The 27,379-nt window shown below is 42.4% G+C and overlaps 1 protein-coding gene across 1 annotated transcript; it reads left to right on the forward strand.

Moving 5' to 3' along the window:
• Nucleotides 1–456: 456 nt before the first annotated feature.
• Nucleotides 457–11,573, forward strand: pkdccb (protein kinase domain containing, cytoplasmic b). Its single transcript, XM_076748013.1, has 7 exons — nt 457–1,264; nt 2,026–2,157; nt 4,669–4,940; nt 5,289–5,368; nt 5,673–5,780; nt 10,062–10,238; nt 10,577–11,573. Exons 1-7 carry the CDS (start codon nt 644–646, stop codon nt 10,681–10,683), a joined length of 1,497 nt encoding a protein of 498 aa, XP_076604128.1. The 5' UTR covers nt 457–643; the 3' UTR covers nt 10,684–11,573.
• The last annotated feature ends 15,806 nt before the right edge of the window (nt 11,574–27,379 follow it).

Consider the following 27,379-nt stretch of genomic DNA (forward strand, 5'->3'; position numbering starts at 1 on the left):
TGGAGTGTTTCTGAAGTGCAATAAATCAGTTTCTGGAACTGAGGGAGTTATGAGTGAAGAGAAAAGGGGTTTTGCTGCCACCTGTTGGACAGATTTTGAAGGTGAGAGCAGTCCGTTTGTCTCTCCATAATAATGTAAAATATACATGAACACAGAAATGGCCTTTTTTTGTTGAACACTGTCATTATCTTATATTTGGAATGAAATTAATCAGCATACAAATTAAAAATACCTCATTATTTTGTAATGAAATATAAGTTAACATGTAAACAGGTTTTGATTCATTTCCAGTTTTCGTGTGTCTGTTAAATTACACATGTATTTCAATATTCCGCCGCTGCATTTCTTAATATCAGCGCAGACGCTGTGATTGCTGTTGTGAAATCAGCTGCGGAAAGCGCTTTGACGCGCGGATTGAGTGACAACATGACCCGGAGCCCTCCTGCAAAGTTGTTCAGCGGGTGTAAAGTTACGAGCGCACAGGACACACCTCTAGAGGGAGTTCCTGGGGAGGTGGAAACAAGGAGCTGATCCCGTCTCACGCAGAAAAGTCAGGAGACCTTTCACTTGAAGTGAGCGGTCGTCCGAGCCGGCGGCTGTGCGTCTCTTTCCCCAGCAGCCTTCGCCGTGCCACGCGAGGAAAATGGCCGGGATGGGCAACTCTTTACGCGCGGCTGCCCTCCTGGCTTTCGTGGTTCTTTCTATTCTGGTGTCACTCTTGATTAGCAGCGTGCAGCAGTTTGGAGCAAGAGTATATCACTATTCCAATGCAACTCTCGCTGGTGATGAGGGGGAGTTCGCGTCGCTCCGCGGGGCGTTGATTTACCAACTGAACGAGAGGCGCAAAGAAATTATTCCGCTGCTTTTACCTACAGCCGATGAGGATGGTGAAAACGAACTATTCGTTGAGGGTCGACATTCTACTCAACATGACCAAGCGCTAGACTCGACTTTGGATTACAGTCTGTGGAGTGAGATCGCGCATGGCTCCAGGAAAGCGCATATGGATGAACTGGATTGTGATTCCCTGGTGGACATGCAGGCGGTGGAGGTCCTCGGGTCTGGATACACCAAACTGGTTGTCAAAGTGAATCTAGCCGGAGGTCAGCCCGTGGCGTTGAAGCTCGTCAACGAGCAGGGCATAGACATGGGCAAGTGTGTGAAGGATTTTAAAGACCCGCAAGGCTGCCGCGAGCTCGTTTCTTACAAGTTGAAGAAAGAAATAGTCCTGCTGCAGAGGCTGCAGCATCCAAACGTCATTAAGGTAAAGTGCTCCCTCTGTCTGCTTGGTGTGCACACATTTAATGACTTTTTAAAAACTTTCTGGAGTTCCGGTTCATGCTTAAATGCCACAGCAACATTGTAGACAATGTATTAGATTTCAAAATTAAAGACAGTGAGGCATTAGAGGCTCACGTTTGAACACTGGTGCGGCTGCTGGAGTGTTATTAAGATTTTCCATAATCCATGTACCACTGCTCACATTTTCCTTTGTCTCGCACACACTGAGCTGGATGAAAGGCCTCATTGGCTCTGCAGGACCTTCCCATGTAATTAAATTAAATTCACTGACCCTCTTCTGACCTCTGGGTCCAGTTTGGCAGGAGCAGACAATGTGGCTCTGTCCTCTCTGCTATCCCTGGTTTCATCTGAAACCCCCTGCGCTTATTCACTCAAACCATTACAACCCAATTCAGGACTAGTTTGAAAGAAGCGGATGAGTTTCTTTCTCACCTCTGGTAGTCGTGTGACGGTGGTGTGTGCCCCAACGGCTCAATGATTTATTACTCAAATGCACACAGCACGTTCCTCCTGTGGGCTACTGTGATTTCACTGACACACGTCTGAGCTGCTGAGAGCACCTTTGGCAGAACATCATGTCCTCTTAATTTCCTCATACGCTCAGAACTTTTAGACACATTCTTTTGCTCCTTTCTGCCGAGTTGAAATGTGAAAACAAACAGCAGCTTAATGATCCTTTTTTTAAACCACTGTGACTAACCACAGTTGTTCTTCACTCCACAGCTCAAAGGTCACTGTGCGGGAGATGCAGGAGGAAGAGGAGGAGAGGGAGGAAGAGTCACAGTCATTCTCGAGCAGGGGAATCCTCTCCAGATGATCCAGCTGCTCCAGAGTCCCTGGGAGGACAGATTCAGGGTAAGCATGTTAGCTCTCCTCGTCCAGCTGTTGATGGGCATGCTCTGCCATTCATCCGTTGTGCAACGCTGCACACTGTGAGTCCGAAAGTCACACATGTTGCACACAGTGTGTGTGTGAGCCTGCCTGCTGCTTTTGGGAGGAGAGATGACGGTTGAAAGATGAGGGAGGCGGACATTTGAAACTCCTGGAGGTCCGACATCTGTCCCTCAGTGTATTTGATCAGGCCGTGGCTGGAATGGAGATGGGTCCTGGAGTTAATCCACTGCAGGCTAGGAATGTCATCTCATCCTTCACTCACACACACACACACACACACACACACACACACACACACACACGCATGGACAGAGCTTTAGTCAACCCCCATCACAGGTATGCTCACAGTGGGAGTCAATAGAGGCTGAATTAACACCGCAGGGATCCAAGTGTGTGTATTACTCACATTGTGGGGACATACATCTATTTACACAGCCATAATGTGGGGACTCGTCTTCGTTAAGGGGACAAAATGCATGTCCTCATAATGTAAATCATTAAATTTTAGATTTGAGACTTGGGTTAAGGTTATATTGAGGTTAGGTTCGGGTTAGGTTTAGGTTTAGGCTTGTAGTGGTTCTGGTTTTGGTTAGGGTAAGTCTCCAGGAAATGAATGTATATCTGTGTAATGTTCCCAGAAGTTCTGGAAACACAACTGTGTATGTGTGTGTGTGTGTGTGTGTGTGTGTGTGTGTGTGTGTTCACGCATGAATGTGTTTGAAAGAGAAAGAAAGGCCGAATGGAAGAGAAAAAAAATATGCCAGAGCATGCATGCTTTGTTTTTGGATTAGCTAAAGTAACATCACAGTCTGCGAGTATCATCTCAACTATGGGCCTCATTTTGCCGCATCACCCAAATAGCCGTTCATAATACCCCCCTCGAGCTGCTCGGCCCCTCTCAGCTACAGTGCATCTGCGCAGGCTACAGTAATCCAGCGGTGTTTGGTTTCACCCAGCCCTGTTATTACTGCACTTCGATCCCTCCAAGTGACGTCCAGGAGACTCGGAGCATGAGCTAACACTGCAGCTATGTTTGTAGTGTGACAGGATCATTTCATGGTCTGTCAGTGCGTGGCTAATGCCTTTATTTTTCCTCTAGTAGCCTACTTATTTTCTCTTTCTGTTTTTATTATAGGATTTAAAGAGTACTATAAAAACAGTCTCAGGAAATGGCTTGCAAATGTGGTCGATGAAACGTCTTAAAAGCAATATAACACTGTTTTTGTGAGGCTGCAGGTTTTTATATTTTGCCGTTTTTAGCTATATAATGAAATTTAATTACTTTGTCCAGTGTGTGACCTTTTCAGGAAGAAAACAAGTCAATTTTTAGCTTGAGTGACAATAAGTTTTGGTTATTTCAACATTTTTTAAAGGTTTTTATTTGACAAAAAGTCAAAGGGAGCCACGTAATCCTCCAATTTCTGTTGAAACAAAAAAATGTAACCAAATTTTGGAGCTACAGGTAGGGCTGCGGCCAACATCTGTTTTCATTTATCAGCCTTTTTTAAAAATTGGATCAATCAAGTTATTAACGGCTGGAATGACTAATCAGTCAGTCACTGCGCCGGCTTACAGCCATGGGTGGAGACATCTGTTTGATTAGATTTGTGACCACACAAAACACATTTTTGACCATAAGTCAAGAATGCATACAGTAATTGCAATTACACACAAAATTCACACAAATGTCTCACAGGGTAAAATGATGAGGTGATGCCATTTTGTATCCAAAAGGTCAAAGGTCAACTTCACTGTGACATCATAATGTTCTGCAAAAACACTTTTCTGACCATTATTCAACACCATAACTCAAAAGGAGAGACTGTGACCATGTTTCACATTTGGTCAGATACTGAGTTTGTGTCCACCTTGAAGCTGTGCTGATTGCACAGATCGTCTGTGCTGTCGGGTTGAAGGTGTGTGCAAAGTGCTGATACTAAGCTTCAGTTGAATGCCGTTGCTTCGTGTGATGAAGCTCTCTATCAGTCTTCTGCACTCCTCTGTAAAAACAGTCTCTAAGTGAAGACAACATTTTTCTAACTGGAAATTGTTCACTGGAATCATACATGTCAACATAATGATAACTTCCATTTCAATAAGAAAGACACCTTTCATCAAATTCCTTCAAAGTCTTAGCTGCATGAATCATATGAGTCTGGTTAGCGGAGTCATATAACCATGAGGAGGTATTTCTAATTTAGTAATTATTGTATGGCCCGAATGATTAGTACAAAACACAAATAACAAAAAATGATCAAATCTTCACACTGGAGAGCTGGAGTCAGTTTTATTTGGCATTTTTGCTTTGCACCATAAATAATAAACTACTAATCGATCATAATTGTCATTCATTTAATTTTCTTTCAGGTCTAGTTACAAGGTTATGAAAGTTACTACAATTCTGTGCACTTAAATGCACAAATAGTCATCAATCCAGCTGATCAGGCTGTGGCATGTCTGATCTCCTCCCAGGTGTGCCTGGATCTGGTCAGGCTCCTCCACTTCCTGTCCCAGTCTCCTCTGGGCTCCGTGGCTCTGCTGGACTTCCAGCCCCGACAGTTTGTCACCGTGTCCGGCGAGCTGAAGCTCACAGACCTGGATGACGCCAGCGCTGAGGAGACCCCCTGTCAGACAGACGCAGACTGCACCCTCCAGTTTCCACACAGAAATTTCACTCTGCCGTGCTCGGCCCGGGGAGTGTGTGAGGGCCTGAGTGAGAAGAGGAACATTTACAACGCCTATAGGTAAGAAAAGCGACAGTTTTACTACATGATAGACGTGTGATGGATAGATAGATTAGCAGCTACAAGGATGATTACTTAAATATAGGTTCAGCTGACATCTAAAATGTTGTTGATAGTGAAGACGTACAGCAGGAAATTTGCGGTTTGATGGAGGGAGGTGTGATGAATAAATTGGTAGTTTCAGTGGAAAAAAGAAGTGCTTTCTGCTTAAAAAGCCTTCAGATTTTTGACAGCTTTATGGACTGTGTTTGCCTTTACACCAGTGTGAGACAAGACATGTTCTGTGGGAACTATGCGATGGGGCTTGTCTGTCTTTCTGTGCGTCTGAATGGGTTGTCTTTGCCTCAGGTATTTTTTCACCTACCTGCTGCCTCACCAGGCCCCACCCGGGCTCACACACCTGGTAGACCACATCATGAACTCCACAGGTGAGGAGGAGAGACGTCTTAACACGATGCGACGCTAACTGTTGAAGATCAGAAAGCAAATCTTTCCATCATTTCAGTCGTGTAATGACACGCCTCGCCCTAAGTGCTTCTTTTAATGAGCTCGACAAGATGCTTCATGACATGTAAAGCATGTATAGTAACGAACACAATTTGTTCTGTGCTGAGATCACACGTATCTCAACAAAATGAGGGGGGAAAAAATCATCACATGGTGGATGAGTATGATTTTATGCCTGTAGTCGGTTAGATCTTTTACAAGATTTAATGCATTGTGTGTGTCCAGGGGAGCTGAAAGCTGACATCAATCAAACGCTGGAGGCCTTTGAACACATCCTCCTCCTCTATAAGTCTGGCCTGCACCTGGACAACCTGCCTCCATCAATAATCAGAGGTAAGAGCTCGTGGAATGAAGGCTGCTTTTTATGAAGTACAGTGGGCCCTCTTGTCGGCTCTTTTCTCGGAGAGAATGCTTGGCTTTTTTTTTTATTCCCCCCCCTTTTAGAGAAAACTCAGTCTACACCTCTGTTTTCATTTTGTATCCTCAAAAAAAATGAAAGGGGGTGTTTCTCCCGCTCAGGCTGTTTTGACAGGTTTATTAGGCAGCTGGAATGAGAGGACAAGACCAACAAAGTGGGATTAATCCTGCATGTCTCTGGCTCAGGGAGCACAGTCAGCGTTCATTTAAAAAAACAGTGCTGGGATTACATCGAGTTATTCTTTACACAAGAAATCTCCTGTTTGGTCTGTTTGCCTTTGAGTCATATGGAGATTTTTTGCGAACTTCTCGTCTGACTTTTGCATTCTTCATACAAAAAATCTAGCGAACACATTTTCGCCTTTAGAGAAAAGTTATACTCAGTAATTCCTTAGCAAACTTTCTGTCCCTCTTTTGTATTCTGTCAGTATAAGCAGTGAAAGTCCTTCATTTTCTCTCCCTTGAACTCGCCTCCACTCACTCCACTGCTGCCCCATCACCCCTCCCGCCGTTCCTCTCAGCTCTATGAAATATTAATAACAGAATGACTGGCTGCGTTCCTGTGGTGAGATTTTCCGTCCCCCAGATGCTGGACTGTTTATATAGCAGCGCTTTGTGAATTTAATCACAGATTCAGGGTAAAGAGGCCAGGGCGCTGAGGCTGACACCAGGAGGGAATGTTTTAGCTTAACAAGGAGGTGCCATGAGTCAACCCTGCTGCTGCTGCTGCTGCTGCTGTGTGTGATAAGACCTTAAAAAGAATGTGTGCGTGTGTTATTTCACCATATTGTGGGGTTTGTTGAAACAGAGGTGGTTTTCGGTGGAGGAAGCCTGTTTACATTTTTAATTTCGTTAAGTTTAATCTAGTTTATCTCAATTTAGCTTAGCTTAGTTTGGTTTAGTTTATAGTTTGGCATATTGGTAGTACATGTATTCACTTTCTTGTCCAGATGAGACGATAAATACCACTCTAGTATATGTCTGCTAAGGTAAATTACAGCTAGCAGCCACTTAGCTTATCATACACTGTCTATGATAAACTAAGCTAAGCGTGTATGATACACACTGTAAACAGGGAAACAGCTAGCCTGACTCTGTCCAAAGGTTTAAAAAATCTACGTGCCAACACCTCTAAGGCTCACTAATTAGCATTAGCATTAGCCTCTGCTGGCTGCACTTCTTGAGGAAGTTACCGCCATTAGTCAAAATAAAGTCCAGCACATAACGAACCAAAACAATTGTATTTATACAGGAAGCAGCTGGATGGTTTAGATTGCTTTAGTTTTACACATTTATAGCATAATTTTGGGGAAAAAAAATACTTTTCCTTTTCATTATTGTTTTTGCTGAGAGTTAGTTCGTATGTTAGTTTGTATGTTTTGCTAGCAGCCGGTTAGCTTAGCCTGTCGGAAATGGGGAAAACCGCAGGCCTGTCTCTGTCCAAAGGCCATTTTAGAGGGAAGTTGCTTGTCCCTGACAAAAAATAGACCAGCGCATAACCCGCCATAAAGTGGTGAACTGCTGTTTACACTTAATTAAGCAATTGAGATAATGGGTTAATTAGTGAGCTTGTGGTGCTGGTAGGTTTTTTTTTACCGCTAGACAGAGAAAAGCTAGAATGTTTCTCTGTCTCCAGTCTTTATGCTAAGCTAACCTAACTAGCTGCTGGCATTAGCTTCATGTTGCATAGACATGAGAGAATCTGTCATCTAACTCATACAAAGAAAGCAAATCCGCGTATTTCCCAAAGTTTAGTTTTTAAATGATTAAGCAACTAGTGGAGAAAAACAAACAATCAAAGATTGTGCAGTTGACACACAGACTCATTAACATTCCTCCCCTCAAAAGAGAAAAAACTATAATTGAAGCCAAAGACAAAATTAAGCTGATAAAAGAAGCCAAATGGCAACACAGCTCAAAGACGAAATCAGTATAATAGTGTGTGTGTGTGTGTGTGTGTGTGTGTGAAAATGAAATTGCTGTCAGATGGAGATTCATTGGTAATGTGGACATAACTTTTCCACCGTTGAGATCATGTACGAAGGTGGAGGCCAGAATCTGGTAACGACGTAGTTTCTTAAAATGGCTCTTGCTGCAAGTATGAATTTAGTCATGTGCTAAAAGGAAAAGAGTAAATTCATTTAGGTCCTGAGCACTGTCCTAAATATTCTTTATACTTATGAAAGGAAAGCTTGTTTCCCGAGCTTCTTCTTAAACATTTAGAGCTTATTTTAATACTGTATGTCTCTGTCTCAGCAGCTGAGGCCTCACTCCCCAGCAGACCTCATTTTTTTTCTCCCCTGAGAAGGATCCTCGAAACACTCCTTCTCCTTGTTCCCTTTTCTCGGGCCCAGAAGGCAGATCCTCGTGTCTTTTTCCTCTTAACAATACCCCCCCACACACACCGGCTCCTGCCATTTAAGAAGGTTAACAGTTTGTAACAGTGTGCCTCCTCCGTACGGACTCATAGACGAGGCTTTTGTCCTGTTGTGGAGTGTGTGTGCGTGCATGCATGCATGCGTGTGTGTGTGTGTGTGTGTGTGTGTGTGTGCATGTGCAGGCACATGTGTGCATGCTGCTTTCTCATGGCTCCTGCTAATGTGTAGCAGATGATTTAAGGCCAGATCCACAAGACGTCTGAAAGAGTTATAATGATGAATGCAATGTAAATGTTGGGCAGGAGAGAGGTGAAGTGATTTTTCAGTGTGGAAAAACAGATTGTGAGGGAAAAGCTCAAAATGGAGTCAAATTGAGGTTATTTTCTTTTCACAGAGGCTCTAATAGATGTAGAAGCTTCTTCTGTCTTTGCTAAAACAATTTGGTGATCAATTTATCGGTAAAGAATCAGGTCGTTCCAGATTCTCACTTGTGAGGATTTGCTTCATTTCTTTTGTGCTGGTGAGTGTAAAATATACCATCTTTCATCAGACAAAACAGGCAATTTGAAGACGTCATCTTGGTCTCTGGGAAGTTTTTTTTTTCATTTTCTCATAATTTACAGACAAGCCCTATTGTGGTATCTAGGTAATACTAGACAGGTAATATTAATCTACTAGTAGACTCGGACCTCGAGTAATTTGTAATAATTGTGGACGTCATCTATGATCTTACTCCAGTGCCATGTCTGTAATTTGTAAAGTAAAAATCCCACCACAAATAACCATAACCATTTTGCCAAACACAGAGGTCATGTGATAACTGTAGTCCTCTGCAAAACAGCATCTTGTTGATTTCTTTTTCTTTGGTCTTCTTTTTTTCTCTTTTTTTTTTGCAAGGTTTCTGTTTTCTCTGCACCTTTTTTTCCTTTCCTGGTCGAGAATTATGGACTCTGTCTTGGCAATTATGAAATGAAAGCTTTGACAGCATTTCCGGTGCATGTTCAGGAGGCTCGTCGCTCTTGTCATTCAGGAAACGGATGTTAGGCAGAGCCTCGCAATCATGTCTGGAGGATAATGTCAGTACATTGGAGTAAAATACACATTTTGCTTATCCAAATGTGCTGCATGAAACACAGATGTGGGGAGGTAATTTCTAAATCACACGAGGTCCCCTGGCAATACTCGTACTCTGCAAATGGGGCTTAAGAAAACAACTGGCAGATTTATCCATAATTAAAGTTTTGTTCAGTGCAGTCCTACTTGTCATAAAAACTGGCAGCAAAAATGAAAAAGTAAATCTGAAGGTTCATTTATTAACCTTTTGTCAACATGTACATGCTCAGAAATAGAAAAATATTTATCTTTTCAGGCACATTTCACTTAATTTCCATATGCAATATATGTACGTTTTCACAACACACACGCCTATGTAAATTTATACTTATTAGTAATTTTGTATCATGATAAAAGACAGCCTTTCTTTGGTGAACAGGTTCGCAACAAACCACATCCTTCTGTCGCTGCTACTGCCAGCAAATGGCCACTAGACATTATAATCAGTGTAAAAAGGCTGAATATAAGTCAATATATCTTTCACCCTCCAAGACAGTACGAGCTCTATAGTTGCTGCTGTATTTTCACCTTCAACCTGTTTTCCGGGTTGTTGTGCATGTTCTTATCTGTATTCTCTTCATTCGCTGCCGCACAGTATCCGTTTCCCCCTCAGGGATCATTAAAGTTTCATCTTCTCCTCAGAGAGCGCTTCAAAATCTTTCAGTAGCCTCATGTATTGAAGTGGCATCTCCTCTTCTGTGGTTAGATTACACCGTGATGCGAGGCATGGGGACCTCTGGGAACGGCGAGTATCGCTGCTGGCCGTCCTACAGCCAGCAGAGCTGCGTGCTGTCGGTCCACAGCGCCAGAGAGGCAGCGTACATCTGCAACTCCCATTCTCAGTGCGGCAGCTTCACTCTGACGGGACAGAGGACGTGGACTGGTTAGTAAAGACGCACGTGAATTCCTCCTTTCTTTTCATCTGTCCTGAATTTAGTTTTTAATTAAAGACCCTCTTTCCAGCTCACTTTTTTTTTCAGATTAAAACTCGTTATATAAATGAGATCAGCCTCAAATACTGAAAACGCTCTATAGTAAACAGGTATAATTGCCCAGTAAATCGTGTCTGTCACATGATGCTGAGTAAACAGCTGCCGCTCCTTTAATCTTTAGTGAAGCTTTTGAATGTTGAACTGTGTACAGTTATTAAGGATATCAAGTCAAAACATGTTAAGTTTTCTATGCTGCTGATGTGTTGAACGTGGCTCTTTTTCTGTGCAGGTCGCCTCCTGGCCTCTTTCAGGAGCAGCTTCAGTCATCTGGTGCCTGATGGGACATCAGAGGTGTATGTGAAGAAAACCAAAGCTCCTGACACGTCCACAGCGTGACGCAAGCAACAAACAGAACAGTCCTGTTACGGTCGAGTCATTATGGAGCAGGATGAGAGCATCACACGCAGTCGGTGATGTGAAGCAAAGCCAAATGTTGCGTCCACCTCGTGAACACGTTGAACGCAGCTCGGTTCTGTGGATTTGCAGGAGAAACGTAGAGGCCGGGCCGAGGAGGAGGCATTTGAAGTGAGGCAAGTGAATGTGATGTATTTATAGGGCTTCTGCTCAGTGACTGTTTGATGTGCCTGCCAGCTCACTGCCTCTGCCAACAACTATTTAAAGGGATTTCCCTTCAGGTACAATTAAGGAGGGGAGAGCCTTGTGCCCTCTGCGTGTTTTTTACTTTTTTCTACCTTGTCTTTACTTGCCATGTGTGTTGGCTTTCCTTGTGAGGCTGGGTCCCCGTTGTAGGATTTTTAAGCCAAAGAGGTAAGAAGAACAGCCGTTGCAGCTCAGCGTTTGAAGCCTGAGGACGAGAAAAGAAAACAAGCTCTTATACAAATACACTTTGATGTTAATGCGCTGAGGTTGTGGCTGTTTTTTCATGGTTCTCCGGTTTAGCGGCGCTGTGGTATGAGATGGCATCAGCCATGTAAGCATTTACACACCAACAATGAGAAAGATGATTAAAACCATTCCAGAGCAGCCTGTTTTTACATACTTTTGTAAACTTAGTTTATAGTGCTTAGTTTATAAATATTTATATGACCGAATGAATTGTAATTGTTCTTACATGATTGTGCATTATAGCTTATGTGCACCTTGTGGGTGAAACTTTTATTTTCAATGAAAAATTATTCACTTCAGTGTTTTTTTTTTTTTATATACGTCACTTATTGTAATTGTACAGTTTTACAATTTTGTAATGATATAAATGTCTCGTTTCTACTTTTTGCTCTTGTGGTCATTTGCAATTTTATTGACTTAAGTCTAACTATAACTAACAGTCTGTTTATTTCTCATTAGCACCTGTGTGCGTGTGTGTGTGTGTGTGTGTGTGTGTGTGTGTCAGTGGGGGAGGTGAGACTTGCATGCGTATACTGACCTGGTTTTGTGTGTGTTTTAAATCCTTTATCTGCTGGTGTGCCCCCACAGCTACAATCAGTAGCCCATCTGAATAGGTGAGACTGCAAACCTACGGAGCTCCGCAAGTTTGCACAATACCACAGGAATGCATTCAAATGCCCCGTCATGCGGGGCTCATTATGAGCCTTAATTAATACATGTAAATGAGCTTATTTACCGACCCTTTGTTATGGTGAGAGAGGGGGCATTACTGTAAGACAAAGGCAGTCATCAGGACAATCGGAGCTCAACCTGTGGTTTGCACACGAATGGACTTGCCATCTGTGCCTGCCAGGAGGAGCCGGGTGAGATAAGGGCAGGACTGCAGGGTGGCAGGCTGAAGGATTTGTAAAGTCAGGACTTGTCACAGCCACAGAGAGAAAGAGCAGACTAAATACCAGTGATGTCCTGATACGAGCCAGAGACCTTAGTAACATGTCATCCCTCACTCATCACACATTTCCTGTTGCTTTTAAAAAGAAGTAAAAAATCAATGATTTAAGTCTTGATCCTCAATTCTGTTTTTTTTTATTTTTTTCGGATCGAACATAGTAAACTATATGATGTTAAAGCTCATCAGCAAGTTGATGAAGAATCACAGAATAATACAAAAACTATTTTTTGTTGCACAACAAGCTCCAGTGGTGACTCCTTTGCCATTCAACCATACCACTACCGCTGACTTGAAAAGGCATGCCCAGTGTACAGATTACACTTTTATGGCTGAGACACCAGGGAGGCCTCAGGGTCCTCTTTGCCTCATGTTGGCCCGTTGTTGTCTGGACAAAGCAGGCTGATTGGAGTCTGATTGTGGAGATAAGGAGTCTGAGTCACGTTAGATAAGACCAACCCAACTCACTGGACCAACACAGCAGGACTGACTAGAAAGATTGGTTGAATAGTTTGGAAATACTCCCCCGCAGGAGTATGTGTGTTATCTGTGCTACAGTAAATAGACTTAAAACCTGCCTGAAAGGACGGCAGATAGCCACAAAAACTCCATTACTAAAATCAATATTGGATTTGTTAAAAGAATAGTTTGGGAAATGCACATATTTGGTTTGTTACAGGGAGTTAGATGAGAAGATTAATACCACGTTCACATCTGTACCGTAAAGATGAAGCTACCGTAAGGAGATGATTAGCTTAGCTTAGCTTAGCTCAGCACAGAGTCTGGAAACAGCTAGTTGGTTTACTGAAGTTTTTACAAAGTTAAGGCGCAGATTTGATTCATTTTCTTGCTGAGAGTTGGGAGAAGTTTATAGCACTCACCTACAGTATCTGCCAGCTAAATTCATGGCTATAGCTAGCCGTTTAGCTTATCTTAGCATAATGATCGGAAACAGTGAAACATGGAGCATATTCGTGTTCCCAGGGTTCCCTGTTCCCCAGTCAATATTCTGTTTGGACACACTAACACTCCTACTGTGTTCTGGTCCAAACCCTAACCCTATCCCTGGGAAGATAGGACCTGGAGAACATAGGATCCTTCATCATGTTCCCATTACATGGGGAACATGGGAAGATAGGAATGACTCTGAAACAGCTATCTCGGCTCTATCCAAAAGTAATGCAATTTTAGAAAGGACGTTCCTGGTCCCTCCCAAGACATACTGTGGTGCATAACACTGCTGTGAAATGGTTAATTGTCATTTACACGTAGGGATTAAACAAACAAGATATAAGATGTTAATCTGTGAGCTTTTGAGGTGCTGATAGGTGGAATTTAATTTAATCTAATTACTTTTTTTAAAGCATTTATTCACAAATAAAGTCTTCACACCAATAACTCAGAGCACAGCCCTCGAATATCTCCCAGTGATGAGCTTGAATTTATTGAATCTTACAGCTGCGGTTCATCCTCCTCCACGTCAGCTCGGAGGGGAAAATGTCCGACCGGTTTGTCTTGGCACTCCTTATGACGGAGCTAATGGATGTTCTGGCTTTGTCTATTGCGTGCGCATGTTGTTTTACGCTCAAATGTTATGAAACACATCACAAATGTAAAGTGTGATAGATTCATTAGGTTATTCAGCTGAACATAGTGTTTAATCAGAGCACAACAACGCGTCTTTCTTCATATACAGCTTTGTTGGAGAGTCTGGAGTCGGTGAATCAGCACAATGTTGGGCGGTTGTTCCAGAGGAGGTCTTCAGTGAACAGTTTTTGTATTCTCTGTTGAGTCTGAAAGTATTCCCTTTCTTCCCCCCTGATTTTGTTTATTTAGCTGGAAGTGTGTGTGGAGGTTTGAAGGTTGAGCTGCTCTAAGCTCTTTTTTTTTTTTTTTTGCTTTGTTTGTTTTCTTATGATAGTCATTTTTTTTTTGTTTAGGGATGTTTTTATATGTGTATCATGGTGAAACATTTCAAACGTGGTATCATGTGGTATTGCTGTTCATGTGTGGTACACTGTTCCTCTGTTTTTAACCGTGTAATTGACAAGTTGTTTTTTTTCTAAAGGTTCAGGGAATGAGCGGGGGAGGAGAAAGATTGTTTTTTTAACTCGGCTCCATACCCCTCCATTTCTGTTTTTTTAAGTTTCCAGTTTCACCCGACTTGTTTCCGTCGGGTTTTATTCATGACCTCCATCTGGAAATAATATATGTTCATGAAAACAAGCCATCAGCAATTTTAGGGAAGAGTTGTGTGTGTGTGTGTGCAAGTGCAGGGAGGGGGACATTAGGGCCTCTTCTTAGGGTTCAGGCTCCACCAATGTAACAGAGTTAGTACAGCGCGAAAGACGTGTATGAGTAAGCTCAGAACCAAAGCCTCCATCATCCTCTCTTAAAATCCTGCTGCAATGCATTTGTGGTCTTGCTAAAGTCTTTGATTCGAATGCAAAGTTAGTCATCAGATGCAAGAAACCGCAGCTGCTGGGAGAAATTACGTGTCAGGCAGGTCTTTGGCAAAAATGTCTGACCTTGGCTCAGCCTAAAAATATGCATTAACTCAGTGAAAGCCTGCATAGTTCTGCAGGAAAGAAGATCTGGCTTGTGTTTGAGCTGCTCACAGGAGCGTATGCAGCCTGCGACGGGAGAGATAGAGCAGATATTCACTCGACTCCGGGCTCACAGAACACCTCTGTGCCTGTCTGCCGCCTTGGCTGCGGTACACAGGAGACCGGCCGGTCACACCTGAGAGCCTCTGAAGAGTAGCCAGACATTTAGCCTGCCTGTCCCGAGCACAGAGGCGTCTTAGTTTGCAGGGCGCTGTCTGTATGTCTAACTGTCTAACTAACTATTTGTCTGTCTGCGTGTCCGCCTGGAGCCGATACAATCTCCTTTAGAGCCATAATGGCTTTAGCAGGCCCTAAAGGACAGAGCAAGTAGGTGTGTGTGTGTATGAGTGAGGAGAGGTTTTCATTTCTGTCTGTCTGTGATGGGTGTGTGTGTGTCGGGGGGGTGCTGGCTGGATCATGTTTTAAAAGCCCTGAAGTTAACCCCAGTCAAAAGGTTTATGCCTACCACTAAAGCCACAGAGGCATCTTGAAAGGTGTAATAGCTCAGCCTTGTATCCAGTGACATCTCCATGGACCCACTGCATAGTTTCCCGCCGTACAGCTACACTGATTGCTGCAGTGCTGTACAGTATGCCCCCAAAATGGAGCATTGAAAAAAAAACAGAAAAATCAGAGCCAGCTTTTAAACAAAACTTTATTTAGTGTTCAGTGTTTTATCTTTGCTGACTGTCTGTGTTTGGGTCGCCTTGCAAAAGCCTTTTTTGGTTATGAGATCCCCACGTGTCCTGCCGCCCTGCATTCCCTCCCTCTACATCACAGCAGCAGTCTGGCTCATTTTTCTTTTGAAGCCCCCTCCACCACCTCTCTTCCTCACCAGTCCATCCATCATACAGAGTCTCTGGAACCTCCTTTCACCCCATCCGCCCCCCTTTGCTGCTGCCACTGCCCTCCCTCTCTGCTTGAAACTGCTCCTCAGGGCCAAAACCTCCATAGCTTTACTATTAATTTAGGCTCCGCCACTGCTGTTAAACTGTTCCACTCCATACATAACTTCAACCCTCCATCAGTGTGTCCTCCTCCTGCCAGTCTTCCACTGCCGCCTTCTCTTTCCAAGTCACAGCCCACAACTGCTGTGAAGCATCTGGAGTTTCCCCCGTCTTTCAACTGGCTGAGACCTGAGGGCAGGGCTGCTGAGGATCAGGAACTGTGGTTTGTGTGTGTGTGTGTGTGTGTGTGTGTGTGTGTGTGTGTGTGTGTGTGTGTGCTGACTAAAACTGCTGTTCAAATCAAAATGCCTGCCTTTTGTTGCGTGCTCTGGAATCCCCTCCGTCACACCTCGGCCGTTTCTCAGCAGGGGGACGACTGCCCCCAGCCAGAGGAAGTCTTCCTTCTCTACAGTTAATCCTCTACCAGAAATACACCATGACCCCCCTCTGAGTCACAGAACTATACCCAAATTAAACAAATTCATGCCTTCAGGACCTTTCATTTGATACAGTTTTCCAATTTCTTCTAACACACAAACAACTTCAGTCTCTATTTTGACCTTTTCATTTTACACACAATCAACAAACGTTCTCCTCCTACTAATCTTGTTTGTCCAGACACTTTTTTTTTGTTTTTTCTCGTGACAGCTACACAGATTTACAAGCCTGAGAGACGAGGAAGAAAGCCCTTTATCATGATCAAGAAGTACAGAATGTCTTGCTGTATTTTTGATGCATGAAACAGAACACAGCAGTGTCTTGTAATCCCATGTGGAACGGGCAAAACCTTTGACATGACAGGAAAGTAAAAGTTAACCATGTAAATTATAATCGGAAGTGAAAAAGAACCAAGTAACTAATTATAATTACATACGTTGCATGTATTCTCTCTTTGGCACAATAAAGTGCAGCTTCAGTTGCCTTGTGCAGGTTGTTAAAGCCGTGGAGAGCTGTGAAGAGAGCTCTTTGCCACAAGTCCCCAATTAGGGTTCTGCCCACACGGCTATAAAACAGTTAGGGGAATCATTCAGAGGCTGCGAGATTTAACGCTATTAAGAGTTCATTAGTACCTGCATACACAACTGCTGCTGCCACGGGAGGATCATTAACATAGACCTGTTAAAGTAGACTAGAGGTCTTTCCAGGCATATTAATTGAGTTCCCTTTTGAACATCACCTGCAGTGGTCCTAACCTGTAAAAATATATTATGTTTCACTATATGCACACTGTTTTTAAATTCTTATATTACAAAGTCTAAACAATGCAATCTGAAACATAAATCTGCAGCTGAGCTAACAGATTTATAGTCCATATGGACATATGGAGTGCTATCTAATTATTTTTTTCAACTAGTTAAGGAGAACTGATTAATTAAATTGTCATTTTCTAAAACAATTTAATTCAATTTAAATCAGGTAAAATACTCAAAAATTGGAGGAAAAAAAATTAAATCTTTAATTATTCTGTGTTTAAATTATTTATCTATTAGTCATTTTCAGAGATTTGAAATACTGTCTTTAAAGCTTTTGAATCACAGTGAGTACACACACCACACCAACACCCAGAAAGAACTTTGCATGTTGGAGCACAACCTGCTGACAAACTGAGATTCAACATTCAACACGACCCACATCTAAACTGCTGACATCTAAATACAAAACCACTCGGATGTGTTCAATCTAAAAATTAACCTGCAGATTTTAAAAAGCAAACAAATTTCACTGCAGTGAATTAATGTTTCCATAAATGTATCACATTAAATAATAGCATGTTCCATTAAGAATGCACGCAACATGGTGTGGAAAACAACTAATATAAACCACATCTAATCTACTGTAGCAGGCAGTGATAAAGGAGACCTGTAGGCTAATTTAAGGTGGACTCATATCTCCCATTTAGAACTGAAGGCCGGTGCACTGAGCAGAGGTGACCTGAAGAAAGTGGTAGCAACTTGTTGAGTGAGACAGCAACTGAAGAAGACAGAGATGGACGAAGGGGAGGGGAGAGAAAGAAAAACATCTATGGAAAGAGAGAGTGTTTTAGCACAGAGACAGTGATGGAGAGAGATAAAGTCAAGGGAAAGGGCAACATGCTCGAGAGGCTACCATCTACTGAGTGAAGCACGATCAGACAGTGAGTATTTTTACATCATGACACAACGACTCAGGAGATGTAAATTCAAATGTTGAGGAAATACTTTTTATTTATTTATGGCCATTGAATACATAATTTTTTAAAAGTAATACTAATAATTTTACCATAAGATGAGTAACATTAATATGCACATATTGATATATAAGATGAGATGATTTTTGATTATTCATTAACATTTAAGCAGCGTTCTATATTTATTTTTATTTCTTATTTGAAGTTGGCACTGGTTAAACTGAGCACACAGAGAGGGATCAGTAGCTCATGAAAAGCACACCGCACTTGCTTTGATGGAAATCACTATGGTCACTATGCAGCTGGTTTCAAGACAAATCACAGTGTAATTATTACTACCACTTCAATGTTCCCTCTGCTCTAGATAATAGTTAGCATCACACTGCCCCTTTAGTCGATTTATCAAAGGAAACCAACATGAGCCACTGATAAATCAATTTACTTTCTCATAGCACATGTAATTATTTTGAAAATGATCTAACAAACAGATACAGAGTAAAGAGTGTAAATGTAGGCAAAACATCCTCTGAATTCAAACAATTTACTAAACATGTTCAACAGGGATCCATTAATTTCATCAATTATTCACCAATATGCTGACAACAATGACAATTACAGTTTGCAGTGTTCCATGTACGGGTGTTAGCACTTATTGATTATATAGAAACATTTTCCTGCACTCTAGAGTATGTACATGGTGCTTTTAATGCTGTATAACCTGTTGATGTTGATTGATCCATCACTCAATTATTTACTAAATATGCGATGGTACACTGGAAGGTCAGTTCCTGCAATCACCATCTCATCATCTCAGGCTCACTCAGGGATCTTAGACGTCTAGTCTGCGATCAGGCTGTTCTGCTAACATTTCATTAGCTTTTACTACAATTTGATGGTTCTTAATTGCTCCTGATTGTTCCTTTTATGGCTCTTAGTACCTTATTACTGTGGCATTCTTTTAGTTTGCAACCTGTTTTTCATGCTCTTGTCACTCTTTATTGTGTCACAATTGAAAATGAGAGCTTGTCCTGCCTTCTCAGGATTTAACTAAAGATAAAGCTTTTGTGTTTTATCTATTATCATACTTAATTAAAATCAACGTTTCAGCATTGACTGTGGACAGTGGATGTTATTCTGGCTTGTATAGAGTGTGTGACATAAGATCACTCTTGTTAATGTAACCGATTCATGATTGACTGTGATAATAAGCCTAATGTATGTGGTAAAAATCTCCAGCTATAAGTGAGTGCAGCTTTTACAGTAACCAGGTTATTGCAGTGGTCTCGAATACGTTCTGAGATTTTCTCCTTCTTTTCCTCCCAGTAACCTAGTTTCTTGTCTTCTGGTAAACACTGTATTGTTTATAGCCAATGCAAGAATCCAAGTCTCGAAAACTCATATTAAACTACTTTACAATCTAATTAAGCACCATTTTGAACACTCTGGAGTATATTACCTCAGCCAAAGTAATTGCATGTGATCATTAGTGAGTAAAAACAGTCACAGTGGTGCATGGTCCACTCTCTGTTTGCCAGAGCAAGAGGGGTCGAGAGGTCTTAATGGGGTGAAGGTTTAGGCTATGTTTGCAAAAGGGCCTTCAAGCTCTTCTGCAAACAAGACTTGGAGATCAAACATCAAAGCTGGTCCTGGTGTGAAAACAGGGGTGCTGTGTGACGTTGGGGGGCGGGTGTCACGGACAGGTCTGGAGGACAGATAACGAAGCAAGAAACCCTCCAACATCTCATCACCTGTGTTCTCTCAAAATCTCAAGATAGCCTCGGTCCATGATGCTGAGTCCTAACCTCTCTGACACTGGACAAGTCTTCCATCCGACCCCACTCAGTCACATGCTGGACCTTTCCCTCGTGATAATCCCTCTAGTCAAGTGACAAAGGGTCAGCTGAGCAAGCTGAAGAATAAGTCAGGAATGAGGGTATGGAAACACCGGCTGTGGGTTTAATCAAAGCTGCACAGCGTTAAGTACGTTCTGAGGAACATTTCCACACTCAAGTGGGCCAGTAATCTGTACAGCATTATGAAGTGTCTGGCAGGCACTTTTCTTTGTCTCCTGTGTTATGAAAGGGCTTAGAAGGAGAGTCAAACCCGGCTGCTGTCTTTGAGTCCTCTGCTTTTCATCTTCGTGGATTCTTCTTCACGTTGCCTCTCAACATCTTGTCTCTCCATTTAAGAGAGAACTCTGTTTTTCTGCTCTGCTGCCGGTCCGTCTGCACTTAGAAGAAATTGGCAGCAAATGCAATTACTCGGAAACATGGCCTCTGGTTTTTTTATGTGAAATGAAACAGACCATTGAGATTAAGTTTAGCTGTCTCTGTGAGTATGGAGTCACTTGACCCTGGAAATTTCTTGGTATCCAGGCCGCGTGAGGAACTTTAGACAACAAAAGATTTCTCTTGATGTGAACAAGCTGCTATTCAATAAGACACAAGCGCCCCCCAGAGGAAGACAAAGCTACTACTGCCAAAAAAAACCCTGAGCTTTCCTGGAATAACGCCATGATTGGCCAACCTGTCTCTCAAGGGATAAGGAACTTTCTGTGCTTTCTGCTACAGGCTCAAGGGATAAGGAGGAAATTATACTGTAAAACAACTGTGGCTCTGAAACTGTTATGGTGAATTTGTATGGAAGGGGCTCTGCCTACTTGTGAGCTTTTTTCTTTTAATTTTACTTTAGATGCATGTTGTAGACTTATGAGGAAGTCCATGCAACCATATCTGAGAAGGCCAGCCATATATAAGGGAAACAGTATCCCAAGGGAGGACTGTTGGTTACAAATTTACTGTCCAATAGCATAGTGTGTGATGTTTGATTGGCATGTCCACTGGCCACTGGTCAGATTGTTGAGAGAGGCAGAGAGAGGGGGAGGACAGTGAGAAAGAAAGCTAAGAAAGAAAGCTAAACAGAGAGAGAGCCTGGCAGCTTAGAGCCTAAAACAGAGAGTTTGACCTGCAGGAACAAGGAGAGACAGACTCAAAAGAAGCAACAGGCTGCAGAAACTCAGCTGACAACAGAAGACACTGTCCTGATCCTCTTCTCTCTCTGGCCATGTCTGACTGTGAGGGGCTACCTACGGGTAAGCAAAAACACCTGTGCACATGTGCATGCATCTGCGCTTAAGAGAGACATATGGGCTGTGTATATGTGCTTGTAAACTGTTTGGATGTGTGTCTGCATATGTATGTTTTGTGTGTATGTCTCGGGGGGTGGGGGTGGGGGTGGGGGGGGTCTTTCTTGGCCCATCCTGTTTTAGTCAAAGCCCTCCACTGAGACAGCTCACCCAGCAAGTATTCGGCCGCAAAGAGGAGCTGGTTCAGTTTGGGCCCTTATATGGAAACTTGGAGCGAATTCCCTCTGGTTTCATCAAAATAATGCAGAATGACTCTGCAGATGTTTTAATCAGAGATATGTAGAGAAGCCAGGAAAGGAGAGGGGTTGAGTGGAGGTAGGGAGGTAACTGTGCCTCGTGTGAGTCTCTTGCAGTGTTCCTGTGAGAAAGATTTGTGGATACAACAATGCAGCATGTGACCTGGCTGTTCCAGGGCTGTTGTGGTCAAATGATATAAAGATGTGTGGCGTGCATGTACAGGTGATTGCTTATGTGTGTGTGAGTGCGTGCATGGTGTGTGTGCGTGTATGTGTGTGTGCAGTTAAGCATTAAGTGAAGGGTCATTTCCCACAAGTGCAGCCAAGCTGAGAGAAGAGCTGAAGCCTGCACTACCGCCTGGCTGACAGAACAACAGAAACAATCAGTTATAAATAGAAACGGTCCCTGGTCTTGTTCTTCCACTCTCTCACTCACTCACTCACCCACTCAGTCATTCACTCACTCACTCATTCACCCAGTCTTTCAGTCACTCACTCACTCATGCTTGAGTCTCTTACTCCTCCCCTCCACCCCCTCTGCTCCTGTTTGCTTCCCTCTCTGGCTCAGTCCATGCATGATTCCCTTAAATAAACATGACTCAGCAGTTTGAGAACTGTTTGATGTTGTCAATTACAGAACCTGCAGTCTTAGCAAAAACTGCCAAGACTGTGATTATTGTATTTGATAGGCAGCTGACCACACCTCAGTTCTCTATCATATCATTCACTGATGGATTTGCCAGGAAATTACATCTAAATCATTAAGCTAAATCACTGCAATCTGTTTTCTGGCAGCAAAACTCACCGCTGCTCCATTTCTGGGTCCTGATGTCCTGTTGATTCCACAGAGTGATAACATGACACAGTAGCTACTTTAATTCTAAAGACTTTGGCCTGTTGTTTCCAGCTTTACACTTAAATCATTCCTTATCTACATGCAGGTATTTGTTCACACTGTTTGTCGACATTTTAGCCAATATTTTACCTGTGTATAATTCTGTATGACACTTATTCTGAGTTAAACCTTCAAATCCAACATGGTATCAAAGAGAAAATTCTGAAATGTTTTGTGCAATACTTCAGTATTTCCATTCACACATTTTGTACTTGTAGAAACCTTTGGATCTTAACATGTAACATTACAGTAAGAACAGATGTTTGTGTGCAAAGCTGACAGTGTAATAGTGAACCCTCTGAGGATGTGTGGGAATGAAGATGTTATCTGAAGGAAACTGGACTTGAAGGAAACAGCACTTGCAGAAATAAACTGTTTAGACAACTAGCCTGGTAGCTACAGTCGGAGAAGGTTTCAAATTTACTTTCAGTTAACCCTTAAGCAACATGTTGAAGGTGTTTAATCCTTAAATGTGTCAGAAATGATATTAACACCTCTCCTATTGCCTAAATAAAATTGTATATCACATTCAAATCATGATCTTTATTGAAATTATTAATTATCTTCACAAGTTATTCTAGACAATAGGTCTATTTCACAGCAGACATTTTGACTTGTCTTAGCGGGCACATGTGTTACTAATAACATTAATGATGGCTCTGTTCTATTCAAGAGTCCCAGTGAACATGACAACGTGACAGTGAATCAGCATGCATAAGACCCGGACCCTGAAACTGAAGCAGCTGAATTCAATACTGTAACAGGTGAAAATGCCTTCAGTGAAAAAGGTCTGCTGTCACTCTGTGGTACTTAGGATCGAGGAAATAGCATTACAATGCAATGGGAAGATATTTGCTGATAGAGCTGGATTTTATGGTTTCGGTTCAGGAGTGAGCTGCAGCTGATGTCCTGCAGGTGGCAGTATTTGCATGTTTTGTCAATGAAGGCAGTAATAATGGAGTAAGGGAAAAGCACAGGGTCATGAAAAGTGGTAGGTTAAATTGGAAAAAAAAGGATGAAAATGGGGGTTGAGGATAGAAGAAGAGATTAAATATAAAAGTGGAGAAAATGAGATATGACTAAAGGAGGGAAGTTAGATCAAGAGGGAGACAGGGAGGGTAAGGAGGATGAAGGGGCGAGGAGTGAGGCGGTGGCTGTCTCCTAGGAGATCGGATTGGTGAAAAAGGAAAAACAGCGTTGGCTGCTGTGTCATGTCATGTAACTGAGAATTATGGAGGCAACAATTGGAGCTGACAAGTCTTAATGTGACAGAAAACCACCAGCATCCAGTTACCACCGCCTGCAATACAGATACTGTACATGCAGTCTTGTGTGTGTGTGTGTGTGTGCATGATGGAGTGAGTGTATTCAGAAATGCAGATGAGAGGTGAAGAAGGCATCACGGCCCACTGACGTCAGCCCTCCATCTGTGCCCCAAATATGAGGATGAGTAGCTTGGCTGATGTTAAACCTATTCCTCGTGTTAACAAACTGGCTGAAAAATGGACCATTTGTCATGCTGGTTTGAGCCGTCACCTGCAGTGAGACATGCAGGGAGCAGCATGACTGCCACAACATATGCATTCGAGTAAACTCTGCAGCAGACGCCAGTTTTCCTTAGCAGAGTTTGTTTTAGGCCATATCGATTGGAGGATTGAGTTGCTCTGACTTTGAAAGGAGCAGGAGAGGAGAAACCTGCGAGTGCAGGAAGAAACGTCCTTTGATGCAAGAATGGTGAAAGCAAAACAGAAAGACAAGAATTTATCATATGCGCTGTGGGAGGTGGTGCATGAAAGGCGAGTGAAAGATAATACTGTGTGCTGAAGGGATATACATTTTCACCCATGATCAGATGAGGTGCGTTCACAGTATATGTACATATATGCATGTATGTAGAACAGAGAGAAAGAGTAGAGCTGAGTTTTGGTTGTTCAGGAAATGGGGGAAGGGTGTACATGGATGTTTCAGCGGCCAAGTCAGATGTGATTAATGTTGTCGTCGCTTGAGAGAACACACAGCCCTGCACACTCCAGGATACTCAGTGTGTGTGTCCATATTACGCAGCATAGCGCTGTTGGACTTTGATGGCAGTGATGAGGTGGATTTAAATCTCCATCCTTTAGATAAATGGATCATTTCCGCAGCAGTAGAGAGTTGCCAAATTACAATATCTCCTACTGACCTGCAATGTGCCGTTTTCTGCTTTTTAATGGCCACACACAGCATCAGTCACATTAGTAGATTTCCGTGGACTGCAGTCCATGAATCCTGAATTACACCAATCCTGTTCCACTCCTGTGTCCGAGTTATGCCTTATTAACATATAGATTAGATGTAGAGAAGTCAGTGTGCTTTATAACGCTTCTTCTCCACAGCTATTGCATCATTAGTGTAAAGGCGAGGAGGTCAGGCAGGGAGGGAGGAGGCGGGAAGAGGTATCAAAAATTGACACAGAGGCAATGAAGGCTCAAGTATTACAGCATAATAATGGTTCAATGTGGTCATGATGTTATGAATGTCATACTTTTGCGCAGAATAATACAGTTGCTGCCTGCCGCTGGCACATTCTCCATGTCTCTCAGTGTTCTTCTTTCTCTCCATCTTGCCTGTTCATGTCTGTCCTTCATGTGTGCTCGTTGAAAATCTAATCCTGCTGTCTGCAAATATACGGCATCTTGAGTATATCTGCCCATTCCATCCTGGAAGGTGGAGTTTTTCCTTCTTGAAATTGAAGTTCGAAGGATAGAGGATGTTGTGTGCTGTACAGTTTGTTAAGTAACTTGAGGTGAACGTCTGATTTGCATTATTGAGATGTAAAAATAATTTGACTTGACTGAACAGACACTCAATAATGGACCTAGTATGAACCTGCAACAGAGACACAGGTGTTAGCTGTCTGTCAATGTAATGTTCAGTAAAAGGTGCATTTGTCACCTCTGTAAAGCTCGTAGTGAAGATAAAGTGCCATGTGAATGTTGGTTTTCATGGGATGCTTTAAAACTGAGTCACATCTTGTGTACAAAACACTGGGGCTGATCGTATGTTTACAGGAGTTCTGCATCTGGAAGGTGAAGTCCATTACATTATCTGATACTCTGATGTCTGAAATAGTCATTCAATCTCACTGTTTTGTGGTAGTACTCAGTAAAAATAATAAAATTTCCTATCACTCAACTTCGGTAGGCTATTATCATACTATCAGTAGAATCTTAAACCTAAAGGAACGGCTCTCTTAGTTCAGTATACAGACCAAAAACTGCAGCTCCTCAAATGGGCACTTGAGGCTGGTTCCAAAAGCGAGTCAATCCCCATAGACCCCCGTATTAAAATGCCCAACTTTACAGCAGAAATAAATAAACCCCTTTACAACCCAATACAAAAAAGGTTTTGCTCTCTATGGCTAATTTCCCAGTTCATCACAACTGTACATGTGAATTTTTATAAAACTCATGCAATTTTTATTGTGGCAGCTAGCCGCTAGGTTTCAGCAACCAGCCTTAATTTGGCCCATCTCAACTCCACCAACACTGCACCTCTTTGCCCATTTTTTGGATTAGCCAAGGGCTTGGTGGATTAAGGCTTTGCCATGGTGGTGACATCTGGAGTCACCGTCACTGAGCCTCACAATGGCTCTTCAGAAACCTTTGGGTGACATCACAAAGACACTGTCCATGTTTTATAAAGTCTCTTGTGGTAGGTAGTGGTGTGAAATGTATTATTTGTTACACGCAGTACAACAAGCATGGCTGGAAGTGAAAGAGGTATTGCTACCAGCTCCAGGGTGGAGGAATTAGTAATAGTTGAAAGTGGTTTGGTTAAAAAGATGTTGACCTGTTCTTGTCAGACACCACTGATGCTCATGGTCAGGATCAGAGGTAGCAAGGCTGTGATTGTTGTTGCTATGTGGCTCTAAAATACTGCAGGTCCCAGTAGTGACAGGTGTAATTTGTGCCATACAGCAAATCATGGAACTCTGTAAGGCTTAAACACAGACTTTATTGTTTGCATTCATAGCTCTATAGGGACGTGGCCTCAAAAATGCAGACTCACTTCCTTCCTTTAAGGAACAAAATGTAATGCTCTCATTATAAACTCATCTGAAAGTCATACTAGAATAAGTATATACGTTGGTCAGTCAAGATAAAGTGTTACCAATTAACCTGTTCTATGGGGAGAGACAGCATATTATAATATACAGTAGAAGTAGTGGTTTGCTGACCTATAATTCCTCTGTGCTGTTTGGTGTGTTACATATTCCACCACACAGAAAAGAGGAGGACATGTAACGCTGCTCTACAGCCTCAGGATTAGGAGCTATTTACAGCCCAAAAGCAGATTCTCCTCTTCTACACTCACGTGCCTTGTCTGGCTCTCTCCCATAAAGTCTGTGATCACACGGCATCCAGAGAGACTTAACAGGGGATAGGGCATCTTTCCTTTTAAGCCTCAGCCACCAAGCACTTCTTCTCTGTCATTCACCTTGAATCTTTTTTATCTTACAATGACTGTAGGTGAAGCACCACATCACGGCCTGTGTTTCCTGATTTAAGACTTTCAGTGCTGATCTAGCATTACTCAGACCCATTGTACCCACATAATGCTGTTTTTTAAAAAGACAAACTGGTTGAACAATAGGTTAACAATCCATATTGCTGTTAAAATCTTTCAGTTGCATTATCGCTCCACAGTGAGACTTGTAAAATATATTCCCATGACTCCCTCTTTCTCTAAACTCTCAAATGTGGGCAAATGTGGGGTTTTGTAGATATTATGGGGTCTGGCAGGGGATTTCTACATGCATAATGCTATTAGAGACCATGACCAAAAGACTGCACTAAAAACACAAGTGGTGACCCAGTTTTTCTGAAGCATAACATCATTATTTGGCATTGCTTTTGCTAGTGCGGCCCACAACAGTGCATTGCAGTGTGTGCTTTCATCCTGTAGCCTTGTTTCTCTGCACTGATTGCACAAAATTTTATACAGCCTTTGCTGGTTGACTGTTTCCAGTGGGTTGGATAAAATATTCAATTTTAGAGGTAGAGTTTGGTACAGCATTTCCATACAGTATCTATACTGAACATTTTTAGCCACATTCACGGCCATATGGATTGCAACTGTTGAATGGACAGCCATGAAATTTGGCACAGATGATTCTCAGACAATAAATCCCAATGGTTTTGGAGATCCTCTGACTTTTCTTGTAACTCCACCAGCAGATTAACATTTGTGGTTAGGAGT

Source organism: Chaetodon auriga, chromosome 14, assembly GCF_051107435.1.
Source record: "Chaetodon auriga isolate fChaAug3 chromosome 14, fChaAug3.hap1, whole genome shotgun sequence".
NCBI lineage: Eukaryota > Metazoa > Chordata > Actinopteri > Chaetodontiformes > Chaetodontidae > Chaetodon > Chaetodon auriga.

Excerpts from the sequence above, each read along its gene's own strand:
- pkdccb (XM_076748013.1), top strand. The coding sequence starts at position 644 with ATGGCCGGGATGGGCAACTCTTTACGCGCGGCTGCCCTCCTGGCTTTC. Across the intron at positions 1,265-2,025 it reads AGCATCCAAACGTCATTAAG|CTCAAAGGTCACTGTGCGGG; the intron begins GTAAAGTGCTCC and ends TTCACTCCACAG. Across the intron at positions 5,369-5,672 it reads CCACATCATGAACTCCACAG|GGGAGCTGAAAGCTGACATC; the intron begins GTGAGGAGGAGA and ends GTGTGTGTCCAG.